General features: G+C 33.9%; 1 protein-coding gene and 1 pseudogene across 5 annotated transcripts in view; one reads left to right on the plus strand and one right to left on the minus strand.

The window, feature by feature from the left end:
• The window catches only part of EXOC6 (exocyst complex component 6), a 166993-nt gene that overhangs the window by 76387 nt on the left and 63667 nt on the right, over positions 1-26939 (minus strand). For all 5 annotated transcript variants that reach the window (XM_019739513.3, XM_019739530.3, XM_074339380.2 and 2 more), the window contains exons 8-17: positions 26106-26174; positions 25900-25983; positions 21187-21233; positions 20943-21063; positions 19385-19456; positions 15782-15879; positions 12676-12781; positions 8699-8808; positions 5276-5387; positions 3561-3695 (exon numbers count right to left, since the gene is read on the minus strand). In XM_019739513.3, coding sequence (XP_019595072.2) covers positions 3561-3695; positions 5276-5387; positions 8699-8808; positions 12676-12781; positions 15782-15879; positions 19385-19456; positions 20943-21063; positions 21187-21233; positions 25900-25983; positions 26106-26174 — 954 coding nt within the window. The remainder of the gene's footprint in view (positions 1-3560; positions 3696-5275; positions 5388-8698; positions 8809-12675; positions 12782-15781; positions 15880-19384; positions 19457-20942; positions 21064-21186; positions 21234-25899; positions 25984-26105; positions 26175-26939) is intronic.
• Positions 15997-18084, plus strand: LOC109450748 (zinc finger protein 384 pseudogene; annotated as a pseudogene).

Here is a 26939-nt window from a genome sequence, read left to right on the forward strand (position 1 = left end):
ATTAGAAAGGAAAGTTTTTGTTCACTTTTTAATAATTAATGGAGCTATATATGTATAATCCATACATTTATAAATTATGCATATTTATATATGTATGTTACACTTCAAAAAAAAAAAAGGGTATTTTAAAAGTCCATTTACTATGCCCTTGCTCCAAAGGAAGAGAATTTCAAGACCTTAATCAAAGACAACTTATCACTATCACTTTAGCCATAATCCTAAAAAAACTTCATTACATACGAGTAGTCATCAACAGATTAAAAAAAGGCAAACTAGAAAAAAAATCACAAGTATATTCCTTCTAGGCATTTACAGATATAATCACTGCCAGGACTCTAAAGGAAAGAACTCTTCAGAGTGGCAGATTAGAAAAGCTCCAGGGAGCAAAATTAAAGAGCTCTGATGCCAAAGAAGAACTGGGTCATTTCCCTACTATACAGATTAAAAAGGGAATGGTATACCCATTTTGCCCTCTATTCTTATGCAAATCTTTTCAGTTAGAAGTCTTATATTAGCTTCAAGTAGCTCTCAGTGTGGGTCCAGGTTAATTTCAAAAAGCTGAGCTACTGCTTGAGGGCAGGAACTACTTACTTTCCTTTTTTGTTTTACTCACAGATTTAGCAAAATGAAAGGCACAGGCTAACAAGATAGTCTATATAGTTCATAAAATAAATATGATAAAAATCAAGCACTTTGTGTGTGCACATGTGCTTTTTACAGGGGAAGCAAAAGGAGGTGTGGATGAAAGGATCCTGTAAGTGCTTATTTCCATAATCATTAAGCAACTAAATAGAAATATGTTTGGTAGAGTCACTGGACTGAAAAGAATTAGGCTAAGAGGTTAACTAAGCGATCCATACTAATGTCTGTAATCAAGACTAGTTTAATCATCTCTGTGAAAGAAGCAACAGACTGACTACTCATAAGGAATGGAAATGCCCCCAATTTCCCTCAGTAATTCACTTTAATATTGATTTAACAATTCTTGATGTTGAATTGCTTCACCTCATAGTTTACAACAAATTCCTTTTGAAACAGACCAAAGGTAGAACTGAAGAATACTTAACTTTCATAGACTGAGCTTGAAACAGCTCTTGTTCTCATATCATAAAGGGTTTCCTGAATTCTATGTGAAAATAAAACAAAAAACAAACAATAAAAAAAAAAAAAAAAAACTATTTATAAAGGCTGAACTTGATTTTCTGATTTCCAAGAAAATCCAAGAGGTATTTTATGGCAGTTGTAGTTTCAACTAAATATCTGCTACTTAAGGGATCAATGGAATGATGGACCATAATTAACATTTCTAAACATTCCTTCCTAACAAGCAGATTTTGAAAAGTGTAATTCCAAGATCCATTAGTCAAAGAGCATCATGTTCCAGTATCTTTGGCTAAGTTATAACTGATAAGAAAATTTTGTGAATATCCGTAGCTGCACCAGATGTCAAGGCAATTCACGTTTTAATCAGAGTACAGAGTAAGCCTATTAAATTTAATGTCAACAGTTAAATATGCTTACAATTCCAGTCTTAGTAAATCCCTTCTTGACAGCATATGAGTAACACATGGACATAAGGACAGAGAGCAATAAAGAAAAGGAAGAGAGATTGTATAAAATCTAATATAAAAGCAAAGAATCAATTTGTCCTGGAATAAATAAGTGTCCAAAAACTTGTAAAGTTTCCTATGTTATGGTATTTATCATACCATATTATCAAATGTCTTTTTATCGTTTTTTCTCCTATGAGCTTCTTGAGGGAAGAAATATATTTTTATATTCTCAGCACCTAATAGAGTGCTCAGAGCATAGATGAAGTACAACAAATGGAACTGTGGTTAAGTAAGTATCCCCTTTAATCCTCATAACAATGTGTAAGGTAGATAATATATTGCTGGTTTTATAGATAACAAAATTGGGAATCATTAAAATTAAAGAATGTGCCAAAGTCACATAGCAGTCTAACTCCAGACTATATGCCCTTAATTACTGTACAATACTATCTGGATAAATAATGCCTGTTTTGTCCAGCTTCTGTCTCACTTTTAATAACTAATTTTTATCATTCTGCTCACTCAGCTATTATTTGTATTTGTGCCTTCTGTATCAGGATGACCACATGAGCTCAAGAATCACCAGAGGAGTATAAGATTTGGGGGCCAGGCAGATAATTTTAGGAATCAAGGGTCATTTCTGGACTTTCAAAGTCTAGTTACTGTTAATACTAAGTTAATTTCTAAATACAAGTATACTGAATTTTTAAAGTGTAAATGATTATACTATACTTTTAGGAGATAAGCTGGGTAATTTATAAGAAACATAGCAAGAGTAGGAAGATGAGAGTTCTTTTTAATAGAAAACTTAGAAAGGGCTATGAGGTTAAACTAGCAAGCCTATTTTACAAATAAGGGTTCAGTAAGTGGTTTATATTTGTTTAGCAAAATATTCAATGTAAAACTATTTATATATTACTACACTATGCCAATGTCTCGTCTATATGACCCTAAATCAATTAAGTAATAGAAGTTTATAAAACAAATCTATGAAATTATTTAATCTTCCATTCTGCTTAAAACAACCATTAATTAATCTTTTAGTATATCCTATGGTAGTATATAAACAGAAATCTTTCTGTTCAGATAAAAGTAGGACTTTAATAACATGTAATAAGATGATATTTTTCTTCAGATCAGAGCCAGAAAAGATGTAAAGCAAATCTTACACTTACCTAATTCATCCTACATTTTTAATTTCCAAACACGTACACGTATACACATTACATAAAAGTTAATTATTGAACTGTGAGACATTAATAGAAATCCAATGAGACTAATTCAGTACTACTGTAAGTCTTCAAAACATGAACAAAATGTAATAAAGCTGTAGAAAATCAATAGTTTCCTCCATTTAAATAAGATGTTTAAAATGTCAAAATGGAATTGACATTTATCTGCTCATTGCTGACAATGATTACCTCTAATTTTCAACTGTTAGGAATATAATGGAATCACGTATATAATAAAAATTGTCTTTAATTTTGTTTGTTTAATTTTTACATTTATGTTTTTTTAAATCACTTTATTTTTTTATATTAATTTCAGGTGTACAAAACCTCATAATGATTTGACATTTACACCCCTCACAAAGTGACAGTCCCCCAAGTCTACTACCCCTCTGACATTGTATACAGCTCTTACAATACCACTGACTATATTCCCTATGCTGTACTTTACAATCTGAATATACAGATAAAGATATCTATCTGTATAATATGTCTATATATATATTTAATTATAGTTGACATTCAATATCATTCTACTTCAGCTTCAGGTATACAGCACATTGGTCAGGCATCTACATAATCTATTAAGTGATCCCCCTGATAAGTCCAGGACCCATCTGGCACCTTACATGATCTTTACAACATTATTGATTATATTCCCCGTGACTACTTTGTGACTACCAATTTGTATTTTCTAATCCCTTCACCTTTGTCTTCAATTTTTAAAAGTTTGTTTATGGTGATTGAAATAAAAACTTTCGGTCAGATTTTTACATACCTTAAAAGTCGAAAGTCCATAAAGTCTTGTGGTATGAACAGTTTCTTGAGAAATATTTGTAATGTTAGTTATAAAGTCCTCAAGGTATTTGCATGCTTGTTCCAGGTGTGTTGTGTTTATTATGATTTGCACGAGCTAGAAAATACAAAATATATTCGGTAAAATGCATGCAACATGTACACAGAGCCATTTGCTTTTCTTAAAATAGGATTATTACTTCCCATAATTGTATCATTTCTGCATAATTATAGCATTACAGGATACAACTGGTTATGTGATTTCAAAAGCCTGCTACAAATATTGTTTATGACTGCTATCATTTTTTAAAAAATAACCAAGGTCTAACTAACTACAAGTTATTTTAAAGTAACTTTTCAAAGTAGTTTTTCAAATTTTATATATTGATCAAGTAAAAAAATAAGTATTTTCATTTTTTACTATGGTCTGGCCATCATAAATCTACATATATGTTCCAACACCTTCAACTATAGTAATTACTCCTGATCTGTAGGGGATACGCTCCAACACCACCAGTGGATTCCTGAAACTGTGAATCGTACTTAACCCTATATATACTGTTTTTTCCTATACATATATACCTGTGATAAAGTTTAACATAAATTAGGCACAGAAGAGATTAACATCAATAACTAATAATAAAATAGATCAAAACAATATGCTGTAATAAAAGTTACGTGTATGTGGTCATTTGTTTCAGGGGATCCCTTGCTGAAGTCTTGTACAGGCTCAATGCTTTCTGATACAACATGCTGTCAATCGAAACATTTTTTGTTCATGTCTTTCACCCACAAATGTAATGCCTTTTCCATCTTAACTTATCACGCACTGTGCCTTAACTTCTTGCTATTTGAGATGTGACAGCAAAACTAGCACAAATTTCCTTTTCCCTTTTCACAATTTCACAGATAGAAGATTGGTTCTTACCATAGAGCTTAGCAACCTCAGCACACGACTTTTTTCTTTCCTCATTAATTTGAGAACTTTCACCTTTTCCCTTCAAGGTGCACTTTACAGCTTCTCTTTGTCAGATCTAAATTGCCAGCATCACTACTCTTGCACTTGGGTGCCATTATTAAGTAAAATAAAGGTGATTTGAACACAAGAAGTGCGATACCACAACAGTTTTTCTGATAAATGAGACAGCTACAAAGTGACTAAACAGGCAGGTAGTGTGGACAGTGTGGACACGTAAAACAAAGGGATGATTCACATCCCGGGTGGAATGGTGAGGGACCGTGCGAGATTTCATCATGCTACTCAGAACAGTGCACAATTTAAAACTTATAAATTGTTTACTCAATTGTTTATTTCTGGAATTTTCCATTTAATATTTTTGGACTACAGTTGACCACAGGCAGGTAACTGAAACCGTGAAATGGGGAGACCACTACCACTACCGTGTTTCCCCGAAAATAAGACCTAGCCGGACCATCAGCTCTAATGCATCTTTTGGAGCAAAAATTAATGTAAGACCTGGCTAGGTCTTATTTTCGGGAAAACACGGTATATGTACTAGTCTCCAAGTAAAAACTGTTTTCCCTCACATTGCTTGAATTTACACTGATGTTTCCTTATTTTTTAAACAAATCCACTTCTATTAATAAATTTAAAATAGAAAGCTAGTTTTACAGGATGATGTTCAGTTAATTTATAACAATTGTTTCATATAATGAAACACTTAGCTATAAACCTACCTCTGTCAAACCTATATGAGGTTTTCTAATAAGGTTCAGTAAACAGCTATTCAAAGTTCTGGTCAGCAGCAGATTTGTAGATTTTCTAAGCATATCATCTATTTCTGTTGAGCTAAAAACAAAAGTTGATATTATTAAGCTTTCAACCAGGGTATAGTTAGCTTCCTGAATTATTTAATACAATTTAGTAAAATTATTTGATCCACCTCATTCCTTTGTATCTTTAAAAAAACTACATCCACCAACATTTATTAAATCACAAATTTCAATACAATTTAATTTCACAAAAGGGACATTTTCAATAAAGTAAAATATTCATTTATGGCATAATTTAAATGTATTCAATTTACATTACAGTAAAACCATCGGGATACTTAGTATAAGGAAATAAAATTATTCTTAAATTATGATTCCATTGTGGAACAGTCACTTTCAAAGATATTTCATATGCAACTATAGCTAAAATTACTGTTAAAATGCAAATTGCTCTGAGCTCTTTCCAGATATAATTAATTACTAGATTTAATTTTAACCTAAGATATCCATTTCCACTGAGATTTTTAAGAGATTCAAAGAAATATATTTAATTACCTTACACTAGTTTTAATCTGGTTTAAAAAATATCTATGATATTTCTTAATATCGTAAAGATTTCTAGGTTAACACTGAAAAGCTTGTTATTTTCTCCTAACCAGTATGCTTTCGAATTAAGTAAATAGTGATTTCTTGTATATAGCTTCATTATCGAAACAGTTAAGCTGTCATTAAACCAAGTTTTCTCAGTCTCAGCACTACTGACATTTTAGGCTAGATAATTCTTCGTTGTGGGGCTGTCCTGGGCATTAAAAGACATTTGGCAGCATCCCTGGCCTGTACCCACTAGATGCAAATAGCAGCCCTCCTCTTAGCTGTGAGGCCAAATGTCTCTAGACATTGTCAAATGTACCCCAGGGGGCAATATTCCAGTTGAGAACCACTGCCTTAAACATAGGCTAGAATTTTAGCACCACTTTACTTTTTATTTTATTAAAATGTTACTCTTAAAAAAATCTATAAAGCACAAATATTTACTAGTTTATATTTATTTTTTTTAAAATACAAATAAAGCAAGATTTGACGAAACACAGGTACTTCTCACTACTATAATGTTTTCCATTTTAATGCAGGCACTTTTTTCAATTTCTGCCAACCTTAATTCTGACAGATCTGAGGAGAGTATTTCCCTCTGATTCTTTATATCTAAAAATCAAGACTTCCCAGGGAATATGTATACTACCAGCTTTAGGGTTATCGGCATCAAACTCTCAGAAAACTCTTTCTAATATGTCAGTACTGTCCCTTGAACAAGCAACGTATGAGTAAAAGGAGGTGGTTGCCAACTCCTTTGGTTTCTTTTCTGAAACACTCAAATTATGCTTAAAGACACCCTGTATAACATCGTTCTCAGATGAAATATTTGCAAATGAAAGGGAAAAATAGATAATCTATGTATCATAATAGATGTCTTCTGTTTAATTTCCCTGAAATTCCTTGAAATGCCGAGTCATTAATTTCCCTGAAATGCTGAGTCAATGTATACTTTTTATTCCACAAGTAAAAGCAGAGAAAGAAAACCTATCAGTATCTGTGCCAGCAAAATGTACCTGACAATGACCAGTATTTCCCCCTTGAGGTTTTCATCCTAACTGAGCAATTTTTTGCCTTACCCCCTTGTCCTTTGAGCCTGTAATTTGTACTCTTCCTAATTTTTAAAGAACATTTCATAGTAATTGACTCTTACTATGTAACAAAACTCCTAAAATATTTTACAGTTTAACCTCTTATGCAAACTGAAAAGTTCTTAAAGATCATATTAAGTCTAAATGTTTCCTCCACAACCAAATAATTGAAACTTTGGCATCTCTTCATGAAGTAACTTTATTCTCTGGCCCTGCTTTTATTCATATATAAAAAGAAACCCAAACATTTGTACTATAAGAGCTCTGAAGTATCTTCTAGTCCTAAAAATCAAATCCAAAATATGTTTAAACATAATAAAAGACCTTTAAACTCAGAAAGTGATTTTGCCATATCTCTTTAATGACAAACAAAGCAACTCTAATTACTCAATTTTAGGGCACAGATGTAAATTCTTTAAATAAAAATATATGTCAGAAAAGCTGATAATCTAGAATAAATTTAGATTTACATAACTTTAAATTAATATGTTGTCTCTGCATTCTGAATTGTTTATTACTCTCAAAATGAAAACAGCCAATGAATTTAGTAAAGCCTAACTTTTTAAAAAAAGGTAAGCATAAAAGCCTTGTGAATGAATAACTCATGGTTATAAGGAGTTAACTAGAACTCTTAATATTTGTATTGAACAAAAGTGACAGATATTTTTATCAAAGAAGGAAAATTTTGACAATGTTTTCTGCTGTAGCATTAGTACACCGCATTTACCTTTTAGAATGCTAGGAGGTCATATACAGAAAGAGTCCGAACTGAGGTAGCAATTCTAGCTCTAGTCAGTTATTAGGGAGGCTTTAAGGAAAAGTATACATAATATTATGACCAATGACTTTTATAGTTGGTGTTATAAATGCAGTAAAAAATATCAAATAACTAGAGAGCCTCTCTCTCTCCTCTGTAAATAAAAGTTAATTCCGAACTGCTAAATTTCTACATTTTCCATAGTTTAACAATATCTTAATTAGATATCAGTCCTATTTTTCAAGAATCAACATTCAGATCAGGTAACAAAAAATACTTGTGAGGACATGCAAATTGTATATTTTACCAAGTTAGAAAACATTAAAGTAACTTATATTTAAGGAAAAGCTGAGAAGGATCAATGTTATAGATCCAGGATTGCAGTTTCAAGAATAATTCTCAAATGTAACATTGAGCCAAATCGTAGGATGACTGTTAAATAGAGATTTCTTGTTTCTCCCTTTTACTTGAGTATGTTTACCTCAAAATAATAGATGAATGCATGAATCACTGTTTTCAAAGATGACTATAACTAGAATCTATTTGAGAGTATATAAACACAGTCACGTCCACCCAAGTGTAAGTAAAATTGTTCTCTATCCCTTAACTTCTTCATCTATAATAATTATTTAATTTCAAGCTCCTAAAACTTCTTGTATATGTTCCTCTTCATTGTGACCACTGATCCTGATTATTTCAGGATCTTTTTCTTGAACCAAGGCCTTCACCTCTTCAATGTGACTACTTTTTTTAACCCTTTCCAATCTATCATCCACATTGAGACCAGAGTAAACTTTCTACAATATAACACTAACCATGTCATTCCTGAGTTAAGAATTCAACAATTCCCCAATACTTACAAATTAAAACACTCCAAGCTCAAATCTTACATCTCGTATTGTAGTACTCCAGCTATGATGAAGATACATTTCTTATTAGTAAACTTACCTCCGGTGTAGTGACTCTGAAAATTTGAGGCTGGCATAAATAAATTCTTTAACTTGAGTGTAAATACGAGGCACTGACTGAGACATGGGGAATTTCTTTGGGAAAGATTGCTGTAGAAAGAAAAAATTGACGTTGTTTTTGCAGTGTTACAAAAAAGATATTCTAATCACCTAAAAGTATAAAAAATTAAATTGATTTCACATTTGAATAGTAAATACCTGCATCTCAAAGTCTACTGCTATATTTCTACATTATTTTTAGATTTTAAAGAACACCAAAATATTTTTTAGGAAAATAATGTGGCAATTTACCTGTTTCTTTAATCATATTGTCAGACTGCAAACAAGCAGTGAAAGCATGTATCAATACCTCTGCAGGTTCCAGTAAGTATCCTGCAGAAGATGCTTAACTGTCTGCTTCTCTGCATCCATAATACAAGAGTCAGGTTGGCCACGAGTCATCAAAGACTCCCTTCACTCACCCTCAATGAAGGTGTGATGCCAATGCAAGTAGGTATCCATTTCATTCCATAACTCCTAGAACACCTGACAACAGCTTTCTGACCCATATACCATCAAACACTGGTATGCAGCCAATGGTTTACAATGTGCTTCTTGGCTAAACTGCTTTATCAGCCAACATCCATTAGCAAATTCTGTTTCCAAAAAGGTAAACTCTCTCCAAGATTTTTACCAAACGCCCCTTATTTATACTTCATGAAGTCCAATCTACACTTCCATCTTCACATTCATTGCAACCTAGTTGTATCAGTGAAAAGTACCCTCACCAATGTCACCAATGACCTTGTAAATGTTAAATCCAATGGACTTTTCCAGCTCTCATGTTACCCGATTTACTTGCATCTGAAGTATCTGACACAGTTGGCCTCTTCTTACTCCTTAAATGAGCCCTCCTTCCTTGGGATCCAGGCCCCACACTGGTTTTCCTCTTAGTTCTCTGCCTTCTCTGTATCTCTTCTTCTAGCCATCCCTTAATTATTGCTTTGCCTTAGGGTTCTAGCCTATATCTTCTTCTCTTTTTATCACACATACTATCCTTGGATGATCTCATCTACTCTCATGACTTCAATTACCACACAAGTGCTAATATCTCCCAAATCTGCAACTCCAGACCAAATCTTTCTCCTGAAGTCCAAAGCCATCTAAGTACCACTTGGACACCTCCATTTGGCTGTAACACTTAAGCTGCAGTGCCTGTGGCTGCACACCAGTGTTTGATGGTATTTGAGACACGCTCAACAAATCCCAAAGTGAAATTATCATCCCTTCCTTCTAAATCTGTTCCTCTTGTGATTCCTATCTTAGGGAAAGCTACCACTGTCCAAGGCAGAAACTTGGCTATCATAATGGACCCGTCAATCTTCATCATCTTTCATATGCAAATAATCACCAACTCCTGTTTTTCCTACCTCCTAAACACCTCCCAAATTCCATGGCCATAACTCTCACTCAAGTCACCAACTGCAACAATCACCTAGCTGGTCTCCCTGCCACCAGTCTTACTCTTCTCCAATCCATTTTCCTCCACACGTTAACCAGAGAGATCTTTCTAAAGCGCAAATCTGATTATGTTTTTACTACTTAAAATCCTCTGGTGACTTCTCATAGCTCCCTCAGGACAGAGGCTAAACTCTCTTATTCTCCTTACAAGAGCTAGTCTAGTCTGGCGCTTTCTACTTAATTTCTTGATCTTCATCTCTTGTATTTTATCAACCTTGTACTTTATACTACAGAATTATACCCTTTTTGCATGCTACTTCCTCTATCTTGAGCTGTGCCAACTTCTGTGAATTGTAATTTCCTGGTGTGTTTTTTTTTTAATCTATTCCTTGACTATAAGCTCCTTAACAGCAGAGACTGAAAAACTAGCATGTAGCACAGTGGCTACTATGCAGTAGGTGAGGACAAACATTTGAATGAACAACTGTATTCTTTGGTACCTCCAGCATAAGGAAACTTACAACCAGCTAGTAGTGATAACATTCATAGAGAGCAGTGTCTCTTCAAAACTGTTAGGTTCAACTTTTCCAAATTTAAAGACTCAATTAGGAGCACTATAAAAATTAACTGAAGAGTTGCTATTCTTTAAAATCACCTGATAATAATGTAAATGTTAACTTACATCCAACTTATGCTTTGCAGAATAATGAACCCAATAAATACTATTTGGAAGATATTTCAAATTTAAGAATTTATTTTAATGACATTAAAGACAAGACAGAATATGCGTATGTTCTTAATTTAGCCAAAGGGTTTTAATCAAATTATCACAGCTATCTGCAAAGAAAGACTGATTTTTGCATATATGTTCAGTCTTACTCCTTTCTCATTCATAATTTACACTAAAAATAATTCAAGTTATTTAAAAGACAGTTTTACAGCTTTGCTAATAGTTTAAATTGAAAATTATACTTAAATTAGGAAAAAAATTAAATATACATATACACACAACCAAGAGACTGTTCTTAAATAATTCATGGGATTTCCTTTTAAGTTGTCAAATTTAAATTTTCCATGTGGCTTTTACCTTAACAGCAGCTCTTCTTTTTAATGATAAGTAATATATGGAGCAATGAATACAACGCCTAATGAGTTTAATCCTACTACATATTTTGGAAGCATCCTAGAAGCTAAGTCAAACTTCCTTTTAACTGTAAATCGATTTAGAATACTTGAGTGTAATTTCAAGGAACATCATTAGAGATTTAGTTCAACCTCCTCACATGACGGATGAGCCATAAATATACAAATAGGGTAAGTCACTTGTCCGTAATAAGCCACAGGCAGAACTGACATGTGAACCCAGAGCAATCCAATGCTCTTTATGGAGACACTGTAGCCTGAACAAACTTTATTACCAATAACCAAAACAAAACAAAATAAAACCAAGCCATGAGATGGAGAATATTCTGGTAATATTTCTTGACAGGGACAACTCTGATTGGGGTTTTAAAAATATGGAATTAGAACATTTATTCTGGTCTTTTGTGTGTATTAGAATACGGCTATTAGGTATATGCAATGGCAGTGTTAACTATAATATGTCACATATTATGTGATTATTACACATAATATTCTTAGTTTATATACATGAAAATATTACAAAAATTAACAGTCACAATTCACACATTTCACTCAGAATTCACTTTTATTCATTGTGCAGGGATAAAAATGGAGAAAATGACTAAATTATAAAGAGTTGGAACAATCATAAAGCGTAAGGGAAAAAAAACAAGAATAAAGAGAATGAAAAAAGGTGACAATAACAGGAAATATGGTACCTTTTTCCTATGAGATCTGATTCTACCCAAAGATACTGGATAGGTGTGTGTGTGTGTGTGTGTGTGTGTGTGTGTGTGTGTGTGTGTGCAGTCACAGACTACTCTACATGCTGATCTGCTTCTTTTCTCCATCCTGTCTTTTCTTCAGACATCTTAACTCCAAAAATACATATTTCTACTTCAGGAAAATTCTACAGGTGGCTACTGCCTTCATATACCTCTTACTTAATCAAGGTAAACTTTTTGTGGAAGTGTATTTCTAGAAAAAAAAGCCAAAAAATAAGATCTTCCACAATGATGGACATTTCAAAGAAATTCTCCTCTCTTTCCCTAGAATATACTCTTATCCCTATAACCTATTCAACATTTTGTGCATTTAATTCGGAATCCATCCAATGTTAGTAATACCTGACCTGAGAATCCACCTAACATTTGGGACAACTATTCCCAATATCCCCAGGAAAGTCACTTCTTAACTTCACCAAAATAGTAGTAGTAGTATTAATAACATAATCTTTAAAAGTTAACAAAACATAACCAATTTTCTTAAATAACACAACAAAATATTGCCTCAAAAGAAGCCATTCTTACTTACAGAGTCAGGTTGTTATTATATACCAATAAATATTATGAGTTTATTTTTAAGAAAACTCTTGAATTAAAAACTAACTTGTACCTTTTCGAGGTCTGGATCCTGAAAGGGAAATTTACTGATGACTATTTTATATTCTTCTTCATTAACAACAGGGATGGGGCTATAATTATCTTCTTCAAAAATGTCCCTGTTAAGAAAGATGAGAAATTGAAAATTTAATATTAGAAAATGTATCATTGTAGTGCTATAGGGAAACATTTAAAAAAAACCACAACTATAACAGAAGCATTTTTATTTTGTCAGAGGTCTAAATAGGAAACCACAACATAATCATCCAGTATTTTTAAATTCAATATCAAATAAGTCTTATCCCTCGGCATTCATATGCAACCTCTTCTTTCCACTTGTACTTTTAGTTTTCTGATCTAGAACAATTCTCAAGATGATACAATCTATTGTCTGTATCTATGAGTTTCTGTTTCTCATTTGTTTGTCTTGTTCTTTTGTTGTTTCTGGTTTAGTGGTTACCAGGGGTGGGGGGGTGGGAGATGAGGGTAAGGGGGATCAAATATATGGTGATGGAAGGAGAACTGACTCTGGGTGGTGAACACACAATGGGATTTATAGATGATGTAATACAGAGTTGTACACCTGAAATCTATGTAATTTTACTAACACTTGTCACCCCCAATAAATTAAAAATAAATAAACAAACAAATAAATAAATAAATAAATAAATAAATAAAATTCAACTAAGTAAATTTAAAAAAAAAAAAAGATGATACAATCTAAATGAACTCATTATCTATTATCTATAACTAAAAACAAAGCCATGAAATGAAGAGTATTCCAGGCATATTTTTTGATAGGAACAATCTGAAGTCGTATGTCTTGTGTTTTCTCTCTTCCCAACTATCTCATATGACAACAATGTCTTCTATTGTTCAGTGTCTCATAACGTAATTAGAGAAAAACTTTTTATAGGAAAAAATCTTATATACTACTCATCAAACATCCATGTGATCTCCCACACAGCTCCTTTACAAATAGGCAGTCATACGACCAGTTTTGGCCATCAGGCTGTGAATGCAAGTGATAGGTGTTGCTTCAAATCTAAAGCATTTATGAGCTAACTATGTGACGCTTCTTCCCATGGTGACAGTGGAGACCACATGTTGAGAAAGTAGAATCACAAAAGCAAACAGCATAGGTTAGGATAATTAGACACACTATGGATTTCTGTGCAAGTGAGAAATGTCTTTGTTCATTCACTGAGATTTGGGGCATTTTTGTTACTGTTGCATAACCCAGACAGTCTTAATATACCTGCCGTCCAATCATCAACCTCCTTTTAATCAGTAGTTCAGTCTGATTAATATTTATTGAGCACCTTTTATGTGCCAGGCTCTGAGCTAACTGTGATGAAAACGCCCTACCTCACGAAGATAAAAGCAAGATCTGTTCTCAAAACTAATAGGCGAGACAGATATACAAACAAATTATAATGTTGATAATGATATGTTATACAAACAATAAAAGAGGTACAAAGTTCAGAAATAAGATAAAGAAAGTAGTGATATATTTTATTAGTAGCTGTATATTTTATTATATATAAAGCTATCATATTACTATTAATACATTATATTGTAGCATATATATTATAGATTACTACCCCTATTAGTAAGCACTACCTCTATTTCTAAAATACTAAATATAAAAAAATCGTTGATACTTACACACGACTCATCAAGACTGTCAATTATCCATTTGGAACAACATCCTTACCATATCACTGCTAAGGAATGTTAACACACAATTCTTAAATAAGGATTTATTTAGTTGATTTTAATAGAACTGTGTCACTTGGTGAACCACTTAGGTAGCTTAAAAAAGTTTCTATTACTGTCTTCAGAAGGTCAGTCTTCCACAGTTTTGAAAATTGATGGCGTATATGCCAAGCTGCTGTTAAATCACGTAACAAATTTTCTATTTTAATCTCATCAAATATTATTGCCACATTACTGCTACCATATTTTAGGTAAACTAGATCTAAGAGCTACAGATTAACTTCTTTTTTGGAAGGAAGGAAAAAAGAAAGGGAGGGAGGGGAAAAGGAAGGAATGAAAAGATGGAGGAAGGGAGGAAAAGGGGAGTAAGAAAAGTTTTTAGAATTTAAAAAGGAGGGAGCATATTTCTCTTTTCATGACAATACAAAATTACATAGTTATTAAAATATTTGTCCCTCCAGGCAGGTGATTAAAGCAAAAGTAACCTCCTAATTAGATGCTTTAAGATTTTTAATTTAGTTATGCTGTTTGTAAAAATAGCACTTTCCCTAAAGAAAATTTACAAGCTATAAATACTAATATGTCTGCTAAATACCTTTGAATACTTACAGCCTTTTACCTAATCATTTATTGGGGGGAAAAACTATAGAGATTAGAATTATAAGTAGTACATTTAAAAATTAATTATAAGTGGTGCGGCCATTGTGGAAAATAGTATGACAATTCCTCAAAATATTAAACATATTTACATGTAATCCAGCAATTCCACTTCTGGATATATATACCCCAAAGATTTGAAAACAGGGACTCAAACAGAATATCTGTACACCAATGTTCATAGCAGCATTATTCATAATAGCCAAAAGGTGGAAATAATCCAAATATCCATAGATGGATCAATGATAAATAAAATGTGGTATATACATACAATGGAATATTACCCAGCCTTTAAAAATGAAATTTTGATACATGTTAGTACATGGATGGACCTTGAAGACGTTATGCCAAGTGAAATAATCCAAACACAAAAAATATAAATATTATACGATCCCACTTATACGAAGTACCTAAAACAAATTCATAAAGGCAAAGTAGAACGATGATTGCCAAGGGCTAGAAAAAGAAGCGAATAGGGAGTTATTGTTTAATTGGTATAGAGTTTAAGTGTGGGAATATGAAAAAGGTCTGGAGAAGGATAGTGGTGATGGTTTCAACATAAATGTACTTCATGCCATTAAACTATACATTTTTAAAAGGTTAAAATGGTAGATTTTATGTTACGTATACTTTACCACAATAAAAAATTATTATAAGCATTTTAAATTGCTAAACACAAAATCAATTACTGTAGCATTTGACAAACTTTCTTAGTACATTAAGGCACCATGGTTTAGACTAACCTGAAAACTCCAGCCCATTTCTTAAGCAGTGTTTCATTGTATTGATCTCTTATTTCAAATAAAAGGTCAAAAAGACGGTTCACCGGAAAACCATAACCCTAAAACACACACATAAAAAAAGAGGATAACTTAAAGGTATTCATTTAAAAATACTGGGAATACTGGAGAATTATTTGAATGTGATCACTATACACATTATATGCCATTCCAACAGTATGGGGAAAAAAAGTTATCCTTTAGATTTTACAAGGTTGCCTTAGGTAGAAAAGAGGCTAGAAAGAGTTTTCTGAAGCTGAAATAATTTCTCCATTTCTTCTGTCTTTTCACTCTGGATTACTTTGTTAGCTTTAAAGTATTAGGGCATTTCCCCTCCCTTCCCCATTGCCACCCCCCTACACAACTACTATTTCCCTCTGGCCCCCCTTTTCGTTTCTAGTGCTCCTGCCTTCTCTCCGTGGCAGCTCAACTCTGAGCCAGTGGGAGGAGGGAGGGAGAAAGGGGTGTGGAGGAATTGGGGCTCTAGGGAGTAGGAGCAGCAGTATCACTTCCAGAAAGTTCAGGAACCCTGGAAAGGAGAAAGAATAAAACTCCAGGAAGAAGATAGAGAGAGGGTAGAATGGAAAAAATCTCACTTAACTTCTAACGTGTACTTCTGGCCTTCTATCGCCACAACCTCAAGACAGATTGGGAAGAAGACATTCATCAACAAGATGAAAGATCAGCTGTTGCCAGAGAAGGGCTGTGGGGTGACTCCACCCCACCACCCCACCTTGCTAACTGTGCCTGACTCAGTGTCCCTGTCCTCCAGCATCAATATGGACAGGGTCCAAGTCAGACCAGCTAACCCTACATGGCCAGGCGTCTGTTAATGGTGGCCCCGGTGCCATCTACAGGACTGATGACTGCTGGTCCTGGTTTGATCATCACGTCCCCCTGGGGCTCCCTTATGACCACAGCCTCATCAGCTCAGACCTTCTCCATTTCAGCGCCCACGACTGTCTCAGCTCTGCCCCCTGGCTCACAAGCCCTGCAGGTGGTCCCTGACCTCTCCAAAAAGGTATCATCAACCCTAGGGGGAAGGAGGTGGAGGTGGCAATGTGGCTCCTAAGCACCCCCAAACTGAAAGAAGAAGAGGATTCTGGAATCAGGGCTACCTGAAATGAATGACCCTTATGTCCTCTCCCCCGAAGATGATGAAGACCATCAGAAAGGCCAAAGGAGCGAAGGGATCTACGGCACAGGAAATAGACAAAGCCTTGGGCTCATGGATTCAGCTCCACCACGAACTTGCATCTGACATTCTACTATATGCAGATCTACTCCAAGTCACACACTGAAGCCAAGCCCCACAAGTGCCCCCATTGTTCCAAGACCTTCGCCAACAGCTCCTACCTGTCCCAGCACATCCGTATCCACTAGGGGACCAAGCCCTACAGTTGTAACTTCCATAAGAAATCCTCCGCCAGCTCTCTCACCCCCAGCCGCACACCCGAATCCACACTGGTGACAGGCCATACAAATGTGCACACCCAGACTGTGAGAAAGCCTCCACATAGCTCTCCAATCTGCAGTCCACAGAGACAGCACAACAAAGATAAATGCTGCAAGTACCACAACTGTCCCCGGTGTACAAGAAGCAGCCTCGCTAGAGATGTACCTATCGACACATATGGTGAAGCATGTCAAGGTGTACACCTGTACTATCTGTAGTCAGGCATATACATCGGAAACGTACCTTATGAAACATACCGTGTTTCCCCAAAAATAAGACCTAGCCGGACAAAGGACGCTCTAATGCGTCTTTTGGAGCAAAAATTAATATAAAACCCGGTATTGTATTAAATTACATTATATTATATTACACTAAGTATTATATTATATATTATATCCGGTCTTATATTAAAATAAGACCGGATCTTATATTAATTTTTGCTCCAAAAGACGCATTAGAGCTGATGGTCCGGCTAGGTCTTATTTTCGGGGAAACACGGTATGTGCAAACACAACCCTCCTGATCTCCAGCAAGTACAGGCAGCGGCAGGAGCAGCAGTAGTGTCCCAGGCCCAAGCTCAAGCTCAAGCTCAGGCTTCCCAGGCATCACAGCAGCAGCAGCCACAGCCACCACACTTCCAGTCCCCTGGGGCAGCCCTCCAGGGTGGGGGTGGTGGGGAGAGTAACCCCAACAGTCCACCCCTGTGTTCCTTTGATCTGACCCCCTATAAGACAGTGGAGCATCATAAGGACATATCCGCCTCACTGGCACCACCAGCACCATCCAGGTGGAGCACCTAGACAGCCAATAGAGACCTATGCTGCCACCCACTGGGGAGAGGGAAAAGAAGTTCTGGTCTATTCTTTCTCTAACTCCTCTTGGTGGGTAAAGTCCTCTTCTTCCTTGACAAGCCTTGGCTCCATCTCCTTAGGCCTCAGGTACTGCCTTCCTTCACAGGATGCCATCCTTATTTTCAACACTTCAAAAGGAACATCAGGCCTCCTAATTGGCAAAGGAAAACTGAGCTGGTAGAGTAACCTAGCAGCCCCCCTCCCAAGCCTAGCTTTTAAAATTTTGGGATTGGTGCTCAAGGGAGGGATTTGCTATGACCTCACAGAAACTTTTCTAGTGTGGGCACTTCACTCTCTCCTTACCCTCATAATCTTCGAAGTTCAGGCTGATGGAAGACTAGAGACTGCTCTCCCAGATATCAGAGAGAAGGGAGCCCTAACTGCAACCAGCCTCCTGTTCTCATCTTGCCTGCGAAAGAACAGGTTTCCCACGTGCCTTGATCCCTGGGAGCCATTTTCTTCCTCCTCATGGTCTCACTTCAGTTCCTACTTAATGCTGGAGGAAGGAGACTTGGGTGGTGGTCAGACCCCCTTTATTTGTTAAGGGGCACGGGCTGAGATGTGGTCCCCAAGGGGTTGGTGATCCCCAATGACCAAAGGTTGCTTAGAAGTGAGTTTTTCTTGGAGCCTCTCCTCTTCTCTGCCAACCAAGGCCCTGTGTACTCTGTCTTCCCATCCCAAAATCTAAGGGGCTATAGGAACTTTGTGTTCTTTATGAAATTCCACAAGAAGGGATGTGACAGAGAAGGGAGAGTTCAGGGCTGGACTTCGCTCCCTAGGTGCCACGGTCAGTTGCCGGACACTGACTTATATAGAAATATATATATATACCTATTCATCACAGCCATTTTGTTGTAACCATTTGTGTTTATAACATAAACAGGTCCTGTTACTCCCAGGGCCCATGATCATTGTCCTATGGTAGAACTCGTATCTTCTAATTTCTAGTTAAGGGTTCTTTCTACCACATCATGTACTTTTTTTCTTTTTAACTACAAAAATACTTCATTCCAATTGAATGACCAATATTTAAAAAGATGGTAAAATTCCCTGAGCTCTGTCCAAGTTTCAAAATCAGGAAGAAAGTGGTATGAAAAGTTCTGGGTAACAGGGGAATATCAATATATATGTAAATGTTTGGCTACTACTAATTTACTACCATTAATTAATCCACAATAAAATAAATGAGCGTGGTCTATTCTTTTGTATATCTTTAAGTACTTAAAACAGCCATTAATTGAATGTTAGATTATCACCCACCTGCAAAGTATCTGCAAATATTACAATGAGATTCTTCAGCTCCAGAACAAGATCAGGGTCAGTGCAATAAGACTGTAGGGGGAAGAGAAGGGTGAGAAGTGGTAGATGCAGGGGTGGAAACACAAACAAACAAAAACCAGAGTTATTTGGTTAAAAACTAATGAAACCTGAAATTTTTCCCTTAAATTGCCAGACTTAACAAATTTTAAATCTTGGTTATTAGTTAGATCCACAGCTAGCTTCCTATATTCAGTAAAAACTCTTAGGGAAAGATCATAAAATGACATATCTAAAGTATCTGTATTGTATGAAAAGGAATTTTTCTGAAATTTGTTCACACAAAACTTTGGTTAAAGCAATGATGCTTATATTTCTACTAGTTATTTTAAACTGAAAAAATGGGATATATATATATGTGTATATATACGTATCACATATTTTTAGTTTTCAATTATTTATTCCCTTATTAAAAAGACACAAATATATTACTTTTTCCAACATAAGAATATCAATTTAAGTATTTTCGTAGTAATTCACCAAAAGAAAGTAATTAATTTCAAAGGGATAGTGAAAATCACTGTGGCCTTAACAGTATTTAATAAGATTTTGAGTGTGATATGTTGCATTTAACATATTATAACTTTGTATTTGATGTCACAGAATTAATAGGAAGCACACTATAATTTTACATATTCAGAGCTGGTCTGAATATAAACCATGATAAAATGTATAGTTCTTTATTAATATGTTAGGGAAAGTGTAGTTCACTGGACAAATAGTATATCAAGAACCTACTTTCCTGAAAAATAAAAATGTATTTATAATCTAAATATCACATAAACTAAAATCCTCCTCTAAAATATTTTCAATCCCTATTGTCAGTAATAAAATTATAAATAATACATTACAAAATTTTAAGTATGAAGAGATTTTACTGAGGGTAATCTACTAAAACTGTGTTAAGTAAAAGTCTACACTGAGCAATCAATTTCAGTAGTCGTCATACCACTAACATATTTATTATTTCCATAAGAGGCATATTACAAAAACATTTGATCATTTTACTTTCATTCATAAAAAAAGAATCCTCATTACATATTATGTAAAGATTAATTATTCAAATGAGTTCAAATTTTAACAATTGCATATTTTTTAAAAGTTAGTAATTGTATTACTGCAAACAAATTATGAACATCAAAGAACAAGTTCTACTGAGTTTTAATAGAGGAGTTTACTTTGGAAGAATTTGGAATGATAATTAAAAACCCTTTCTTCATGGTGTTTTTCAGTGATCTAATAAGGAGGTCAATTGAGACTAATAAGACCAGCTTTATTCTTCATTTTCTATAATGCTGGACTAAACATGTCTTGGGAAGCCCCAGTTGCAAATATCACAGCCCAATATTACCAAACAAAAGCCTGACATTACTACTTCCTAATCTGAGCAATTACCAAAAATATACAGAATGATGTAATATAGTATTCTTCTGACATTATGCATCTCAGAAGTCATTGAAGTAACTGAATTAAAATTTTAGTGACAAATTGTTTGACTTACTGAATGAGCTCTAAGGACAGCAATTATCTTTGAGAGAGCCATGTTCCACAGTTCATCCGTGTATGCCCTGGTTACTAATCCTTGGGTCACATGTAAAATGTGATCTTCCACCACAAAGAACCTAAAAACAGTCATTACCAACATGACATGAGTCAAAAAAAAATTAAAATCCAAATAGAAAATGATTAGTTCTGACATTTAACATACTATAAAAATAATAGTTATTTCCGTATTAGATACGTACCCTACAATTTGAGTGAAATATCTTCTATAGCCATCAACTGTTTCATGCTTTAAATGAAAAATAAAAATCAATTTAAACCAATACATACCAGTAACATAAAAGTTCTAAGTCACTACAACACTTATTAACAAATATTTATTGAGAGCCTACTACTATATGCTGGGTACATTTTTAAAGCACCAGGGATATACTGGTTAACAACAAAAAGTCCTTACCCTCATGAAATTTGCATTCAAAAGGAGACAGACAATAAACAAGTTAAAAAGTAAATATGACTTCAGAACCCCCCATCCCCTCAGCAGGTTAATTCAAGCCACCATCATCTCTCACTTGGGTTATTATCATTCTCCTACCTCCTCTCCGCAGCTTCCAGGCTTACTTCCTAGAATCTAATCTCCAGATAGCTCCAGAATGATATTTTTCAAATAGTAATCAGATCATACATCTTCTGCTAAAAACCTTCCAATAACTTTTCATCTGATTCACAAAAAAATTCAAATTCCTTGCAAATGGTCTACAATTGCCTAGCGTTCATAATTTTAACAAAAGGCATACAGGAAAATATTTGATCATTTGAATTTCATTTGTAAAAGTTTATTACATTATTTGAAAAGTTTATTTCATTATTTCAATTAAGTTCAAATATTATATTTTGCTTATTTCAAAAATGTGATCAAAAATTTTAAACATGGATTTTTTGGGAGGTTGGGAGGGGTATTATTATTTTTTAGATTAAGAATATTGTTATCAAAGAGTAGTCTATATGATGTCAGATATTTCATATTTCTTGATACTTGCTTATTAGTTACATTTTGTAACGTTCCATTTGTGCTTGAAAGAATCTGTTTCTACAGTTGTTGAAACAGGATTCTATATAGTCCATAAGCTCAAACCTATTAAGTGTGTTCTGTATTCTTACTGATATCTATTTGATTTATAAGATACTGACATGCTTAAAACTCCACTATACTATTTATCCTTTTAGTTGTGGCAATTTTGCTTTAAATATTTTGATTCAATGTTAGTAAGTGCTTACAGGTTTAACTTACCATTTCTTATCAACTCTGAGACATGAATATTTTATTTTTTATCATTCTAGCTTTTCTGTGTTATATGAAAGTATATATTTTTACTACTCTTTCAGTGGTTACTCCTGAAATTATATTACATATACTTAAGTAATCAAACTCTAACATTAATCAGTATTTTTACTCTTCTGGACAATTCAGAAACTGTAGAATAGTTTCATTTCATTAACTTCCATCTCATTCTAATGTTATGTTTATGCTATTGTTTACTTTAATTCTATCTTGTTTCAAAGTCCATGATATTTTATTACTTCCTACAGTCAACATAGATTTACTCACTTATTTATATTTTCTTTGATATTCTCTCCTAGCATCCCATGTCTTCCATTTGGCATCACTTTCCTTTTGCCTGAAATAGATCCTTTAGAACTTTCTTAGTAAGGGTGTCTTGGTAGCAAACTCTCCTCTTTTTGCCTGAAAATGTCTATCTTTGCCCTTGTTTCACTGGATATAGAATCCTAGATTGACAGTTATTTTCCTTCAGCATTAAAAATATTCCACTGTTTTGTTCATCTGAAAATAATTTTTTTTCTTTGGGTATTTTTAAGGTCTTCTCTTTACCTTTGTTCCTAAAGCCAAGTCTATTGAGGTATAATTTATGTATAGTAAAATTAACCCTTTTCATATGTAGAATCCAATGATTTTGACAAATGTAGACGTCCGTATAACCACCACCAAAAATCAAGATGTAGAATATTTCCATCTCATGAAAAAGATCGTTCATGCCCCTTTGTAGTGAATCATCTGCCCAATCCCAGCCCTTGGCCACTGATCCTATTCTGTCACATAGATTTGCCTTTTTAAAAATGTAATATAACAAATCATACTATACATAACTTTGTGGTAGCTAAATTTTTTCACTTAAAATAATGCTTCTGAGATACATCTATGTCACTGCATCTTATCAGTTCCTCTTCTACTGCTAAGCAGTATTCCATCACATGGATGTATGGCAATGTGTTTATTCACTAGTTAGACATCTGGGATGCCTCCAGTTTTGGGCATTTATGAATAAAGTTACTACAAAAATTCACATATAAGTCATTGTGTGAAGATACATTTTCATTTCTCATGGGTAAAAACCTAGAAGCAGGACTGCTGGGTCATATGGTAAGCGTAAGTTTAAAATTTTAACAAATTGCCAAACTATATTCCAAAGTGTCCCACCAGAAGTATATGAAAGTTCCATTTGCTCCACATCCTCATCAGTACCTGCTATTATCAATCTTTTTAATTTCAGCCATTCTAGTAGATACATAATGGTATCTTGTGGTTTTAATTTGCATTTCCCTAATGAAAAATGATATTGAACGTTTTTCATGTGTGTTTTTGTCACTGTGTATCTTTGGTAAAATGTCTACTTGGATCTTTTGTCCATTTGTTTGTCTTCAATTATTTAGTTACACAAGTTCTTTATGTATTTTGGATACAACCTCATTGTTAGACACAAGTTTTGCAAATATATCCTTCTTGTGTCTTGTCTTTTCATTTTCTTGACAATGCCTTTTGAAGAGAAGTTTTTCACTTTGATGTTTAATTTATCAATTTCTTTTATGGTTCATGCTTTATGTATCTCACATAAGAAAATACTGACTGCTTAACCCAAGGTCACAAAAATGTTAACCTTTGTTTTTTCTAAAAGTTGTATAATTTCAGCTCTTACATTTCGATTCATGACCATTTCTTAAATTGGTGAATGAGGTAAGAATCAGATTTTTTTTTTTTTTTTTTTTTTGCATGTGGATAATTTAATTCTCTTGTGGTGAGAAGACATGCTTTGGATGATTTCAAGTCTTTTGCATCTGTTGAGATGTATTTTATAGCCCAGAGTAAAATCTACCTCTATGAACCTTCCACATGTACTTGAAAAGCATGTGTATGCTGCTTTTTTGGGTGGAATATTTGATAGATGTTAATTAATCAATTTAGCTGATAATGTTTTTCAGGTCTTCTATTTTCTCTCTTTGGTATTCTGAAATTTCATTGTAAGGTCTTTAAGAATGCATTCCTTTTTATTTAACCTATTTGAGATTCCTTGGGTTTGACTCTGTAGGTTTCTATTTCTCATCTGTCCTGGAAAATTATTAGCCATTATGTTCTCAAATACGTCTCTGTCCCATTTTTTCTATCTTCTCTTTCTGAAACCCCAACTAGAAATATGTTAGACCTTCTTTCTGTGTCCTCACACTCGTCTGTATTTTTATCATTTCATCTTTCTGTGATACTTTCTAGATAATTTCTTCAGATTACCTAACAGAATGCATCAACTATTAAACCTATCATAAAATTTTTAATTTTGGTTGATACACCTTTAATTTCTAGGTATTCTACTTGGTTTTTCTTCACATTTTTGGGTCATTTTTTATATTTTCTTGTTCCCTAATTATATCAGCAAGCTTGCCTTTTATTTCTTTAACTATTTTAAATAGTGTTATTTTATATTCTATGGCTAATGGGTCAAATATTGAAAGTCTAGGATTTATTTCCGTTGTCAATATTTCTAATGATTCTCACTTTTTTGGTAATTACTTTTCACTTCAAATTGCTCATTTTCCTTGAAACTTTAACTACGGATATTCCTTAACTCTGGTATGAAGGTTCAGAGAAGATCTGCATTTGCTTCTACTAAGCACCTGGAGGCAATATCAGCATGGAACCACTTTAAACTAAATTTTCAACTTGAGATTTTTTTGACTATCCAACTAGAATAAACTGGGTTGAAAACACATGTGAGGAACTATTTGTTATGAATTCTCAGACAGTTTTTTCTTATTGTTGTTCACTCAGTACCAAGATTTGAGATAGGCGATTTCCTAAGAGTATTTGGCAGAAGGAACAAAGAGATTTTGTTAGATGGTTTGTATCTCTAGGTCATCGTAATAATGGGGCTATAATTCTTTGGAGTCTGAGGTTTCTTTACAAGGGAGACAAGTATTTTGGGTGGCTCTGGCTTGGCCCTCTATATCCCCATGTCCTTAACAAGGACATGCTTTCCCATTCAGCAGATGTCCCTATGATAAAAGCTACATTTAGTGCTTCATTAAACTTATCTCAATTTCTGTCTTCATTTAGGTTTTCCTGTTTTATAGTCAGATGTATTGAGGCATAAGTTACATACAATAAAACACTCTTTTTTATGTGCTGCTGCTATCAGTTCTCACAAATACATCTATTCATGTAACTATCACCAAAACCAACATGTAAAACAGTTCCACATTCACTTAGTTTTTGTCCTGTCTATACTTTCAGTGCATTTAAAAGCAACTTAAAATTTAAAAAAAGTTTTATCCAGTATCTTCAGTTGTTTTTTCAATGGAACAATTAATCAAGGTACAGAGTCCACCATATTTTCAGAAACTAATTATCACTATCTGACAATTCATATATTTACTTGTTTATCTTTTTACTTATTCACTATTTTATTTGTTTACTATATATCTTCTCTGATAGAATGTAAGCTAATAAGAAAAGGGATTTATCTGTTTTGTTCAATACTGTACCCTTAGCACCTAACCCAATTATTGGAAATAGGTGTTCAATAAATATTTGTAGTTGAATGAATAATGATACAAGCAGGTAAGGGGCTAAAAAGTGACAACATAATTCAAAATTTTCGTATACTTACCATATTTGACTGGGGTTGTAATACCAGTCTTGCTTGTTTCTTTCTTTGTTTTCGGTAATAATTTTCAAATGTCTCCTCGTCACCCTAAAATAAAAGCAGCAGAGTAATGAGAACACACACACACATGCACACACACACACACACACACATACACACACACACACACACACACACACACACACACACACACACACACAAATACTTACCAAAACAGAATAAATGTGCAAACATCGGTAAACTGGGGAAAAATCAACAAGGTCCTGAACAGTTAAGACCTGAAAAATAAAACCATTTAAGAAAATTATAGGTCATTACTAGTACACTGTTGGATAATGTAAAGTTAATGATACACAAGGAGATTCATGGACTTCATGTTATAACATTTATCACCCATAAAAAGCATACAATATAGACGCAATGCCTTTTTCATTTTCTTTTGGCATTTGTTCAGTTCATTCTTTACATATTTATCATCATTGACTGTTTTAGATTATAAGGTATAAAGGGGAGAGGCTGTTTATCTTTAACATGCTTGGTAGATTACCAGAAAATTTCTATCGATAACTAGATACATCATTATTGCTTTTGGTAAAGATGGTACATGGATTTATGGTTTAGCTGTAGACAAAGTTCCTTCTCTTATGTAGCTAAGTCTTATAATTTATCATTATTTAATCAAACTGAAGACATTATCACTATTATTTTATGGAACACTAAGAGAAAAAAAAACACTACCACTTGAAACTATGATGTCATTAATTTTAAGATGTATCAAATTCTAAGATGCCATAATACTTTAAAAATTGCACTTCAGAATTGAAATAGAGTAGTATAAAGTTTCTCAAAACTTGAGAAACTCTTTTTAAAGGAACACATTTCTACACTCAACATTTCTAAGCTCATGAGTCCTCAGAATGGACTTAAAGTATTTTTATTATTGTGCTACTTATTAGGGAAAATGATAGAAAAAAATGTAATAATAGATCTGAAAGAACAAGGAAACAACCAAGTTTTTCTTAGATATGGATTTGGGCATTTGG

The sequence above is a fragment of the Rhinolophus sinicus genome, chromosome 15 (genome assembly GCF_057876585.1).
Source record: "Rhinolophus sinicus isolate RSI-liver-muscle chromosome 15, RSI-T2T, whole genome shotgun sequence".
Lineage (NCBI taxonomy): Eukaryota > Metazoa > Chordata > Mammalia > Chiroptera > Rhinolophidae > Rhinolophus > Rhinolophus sinicus.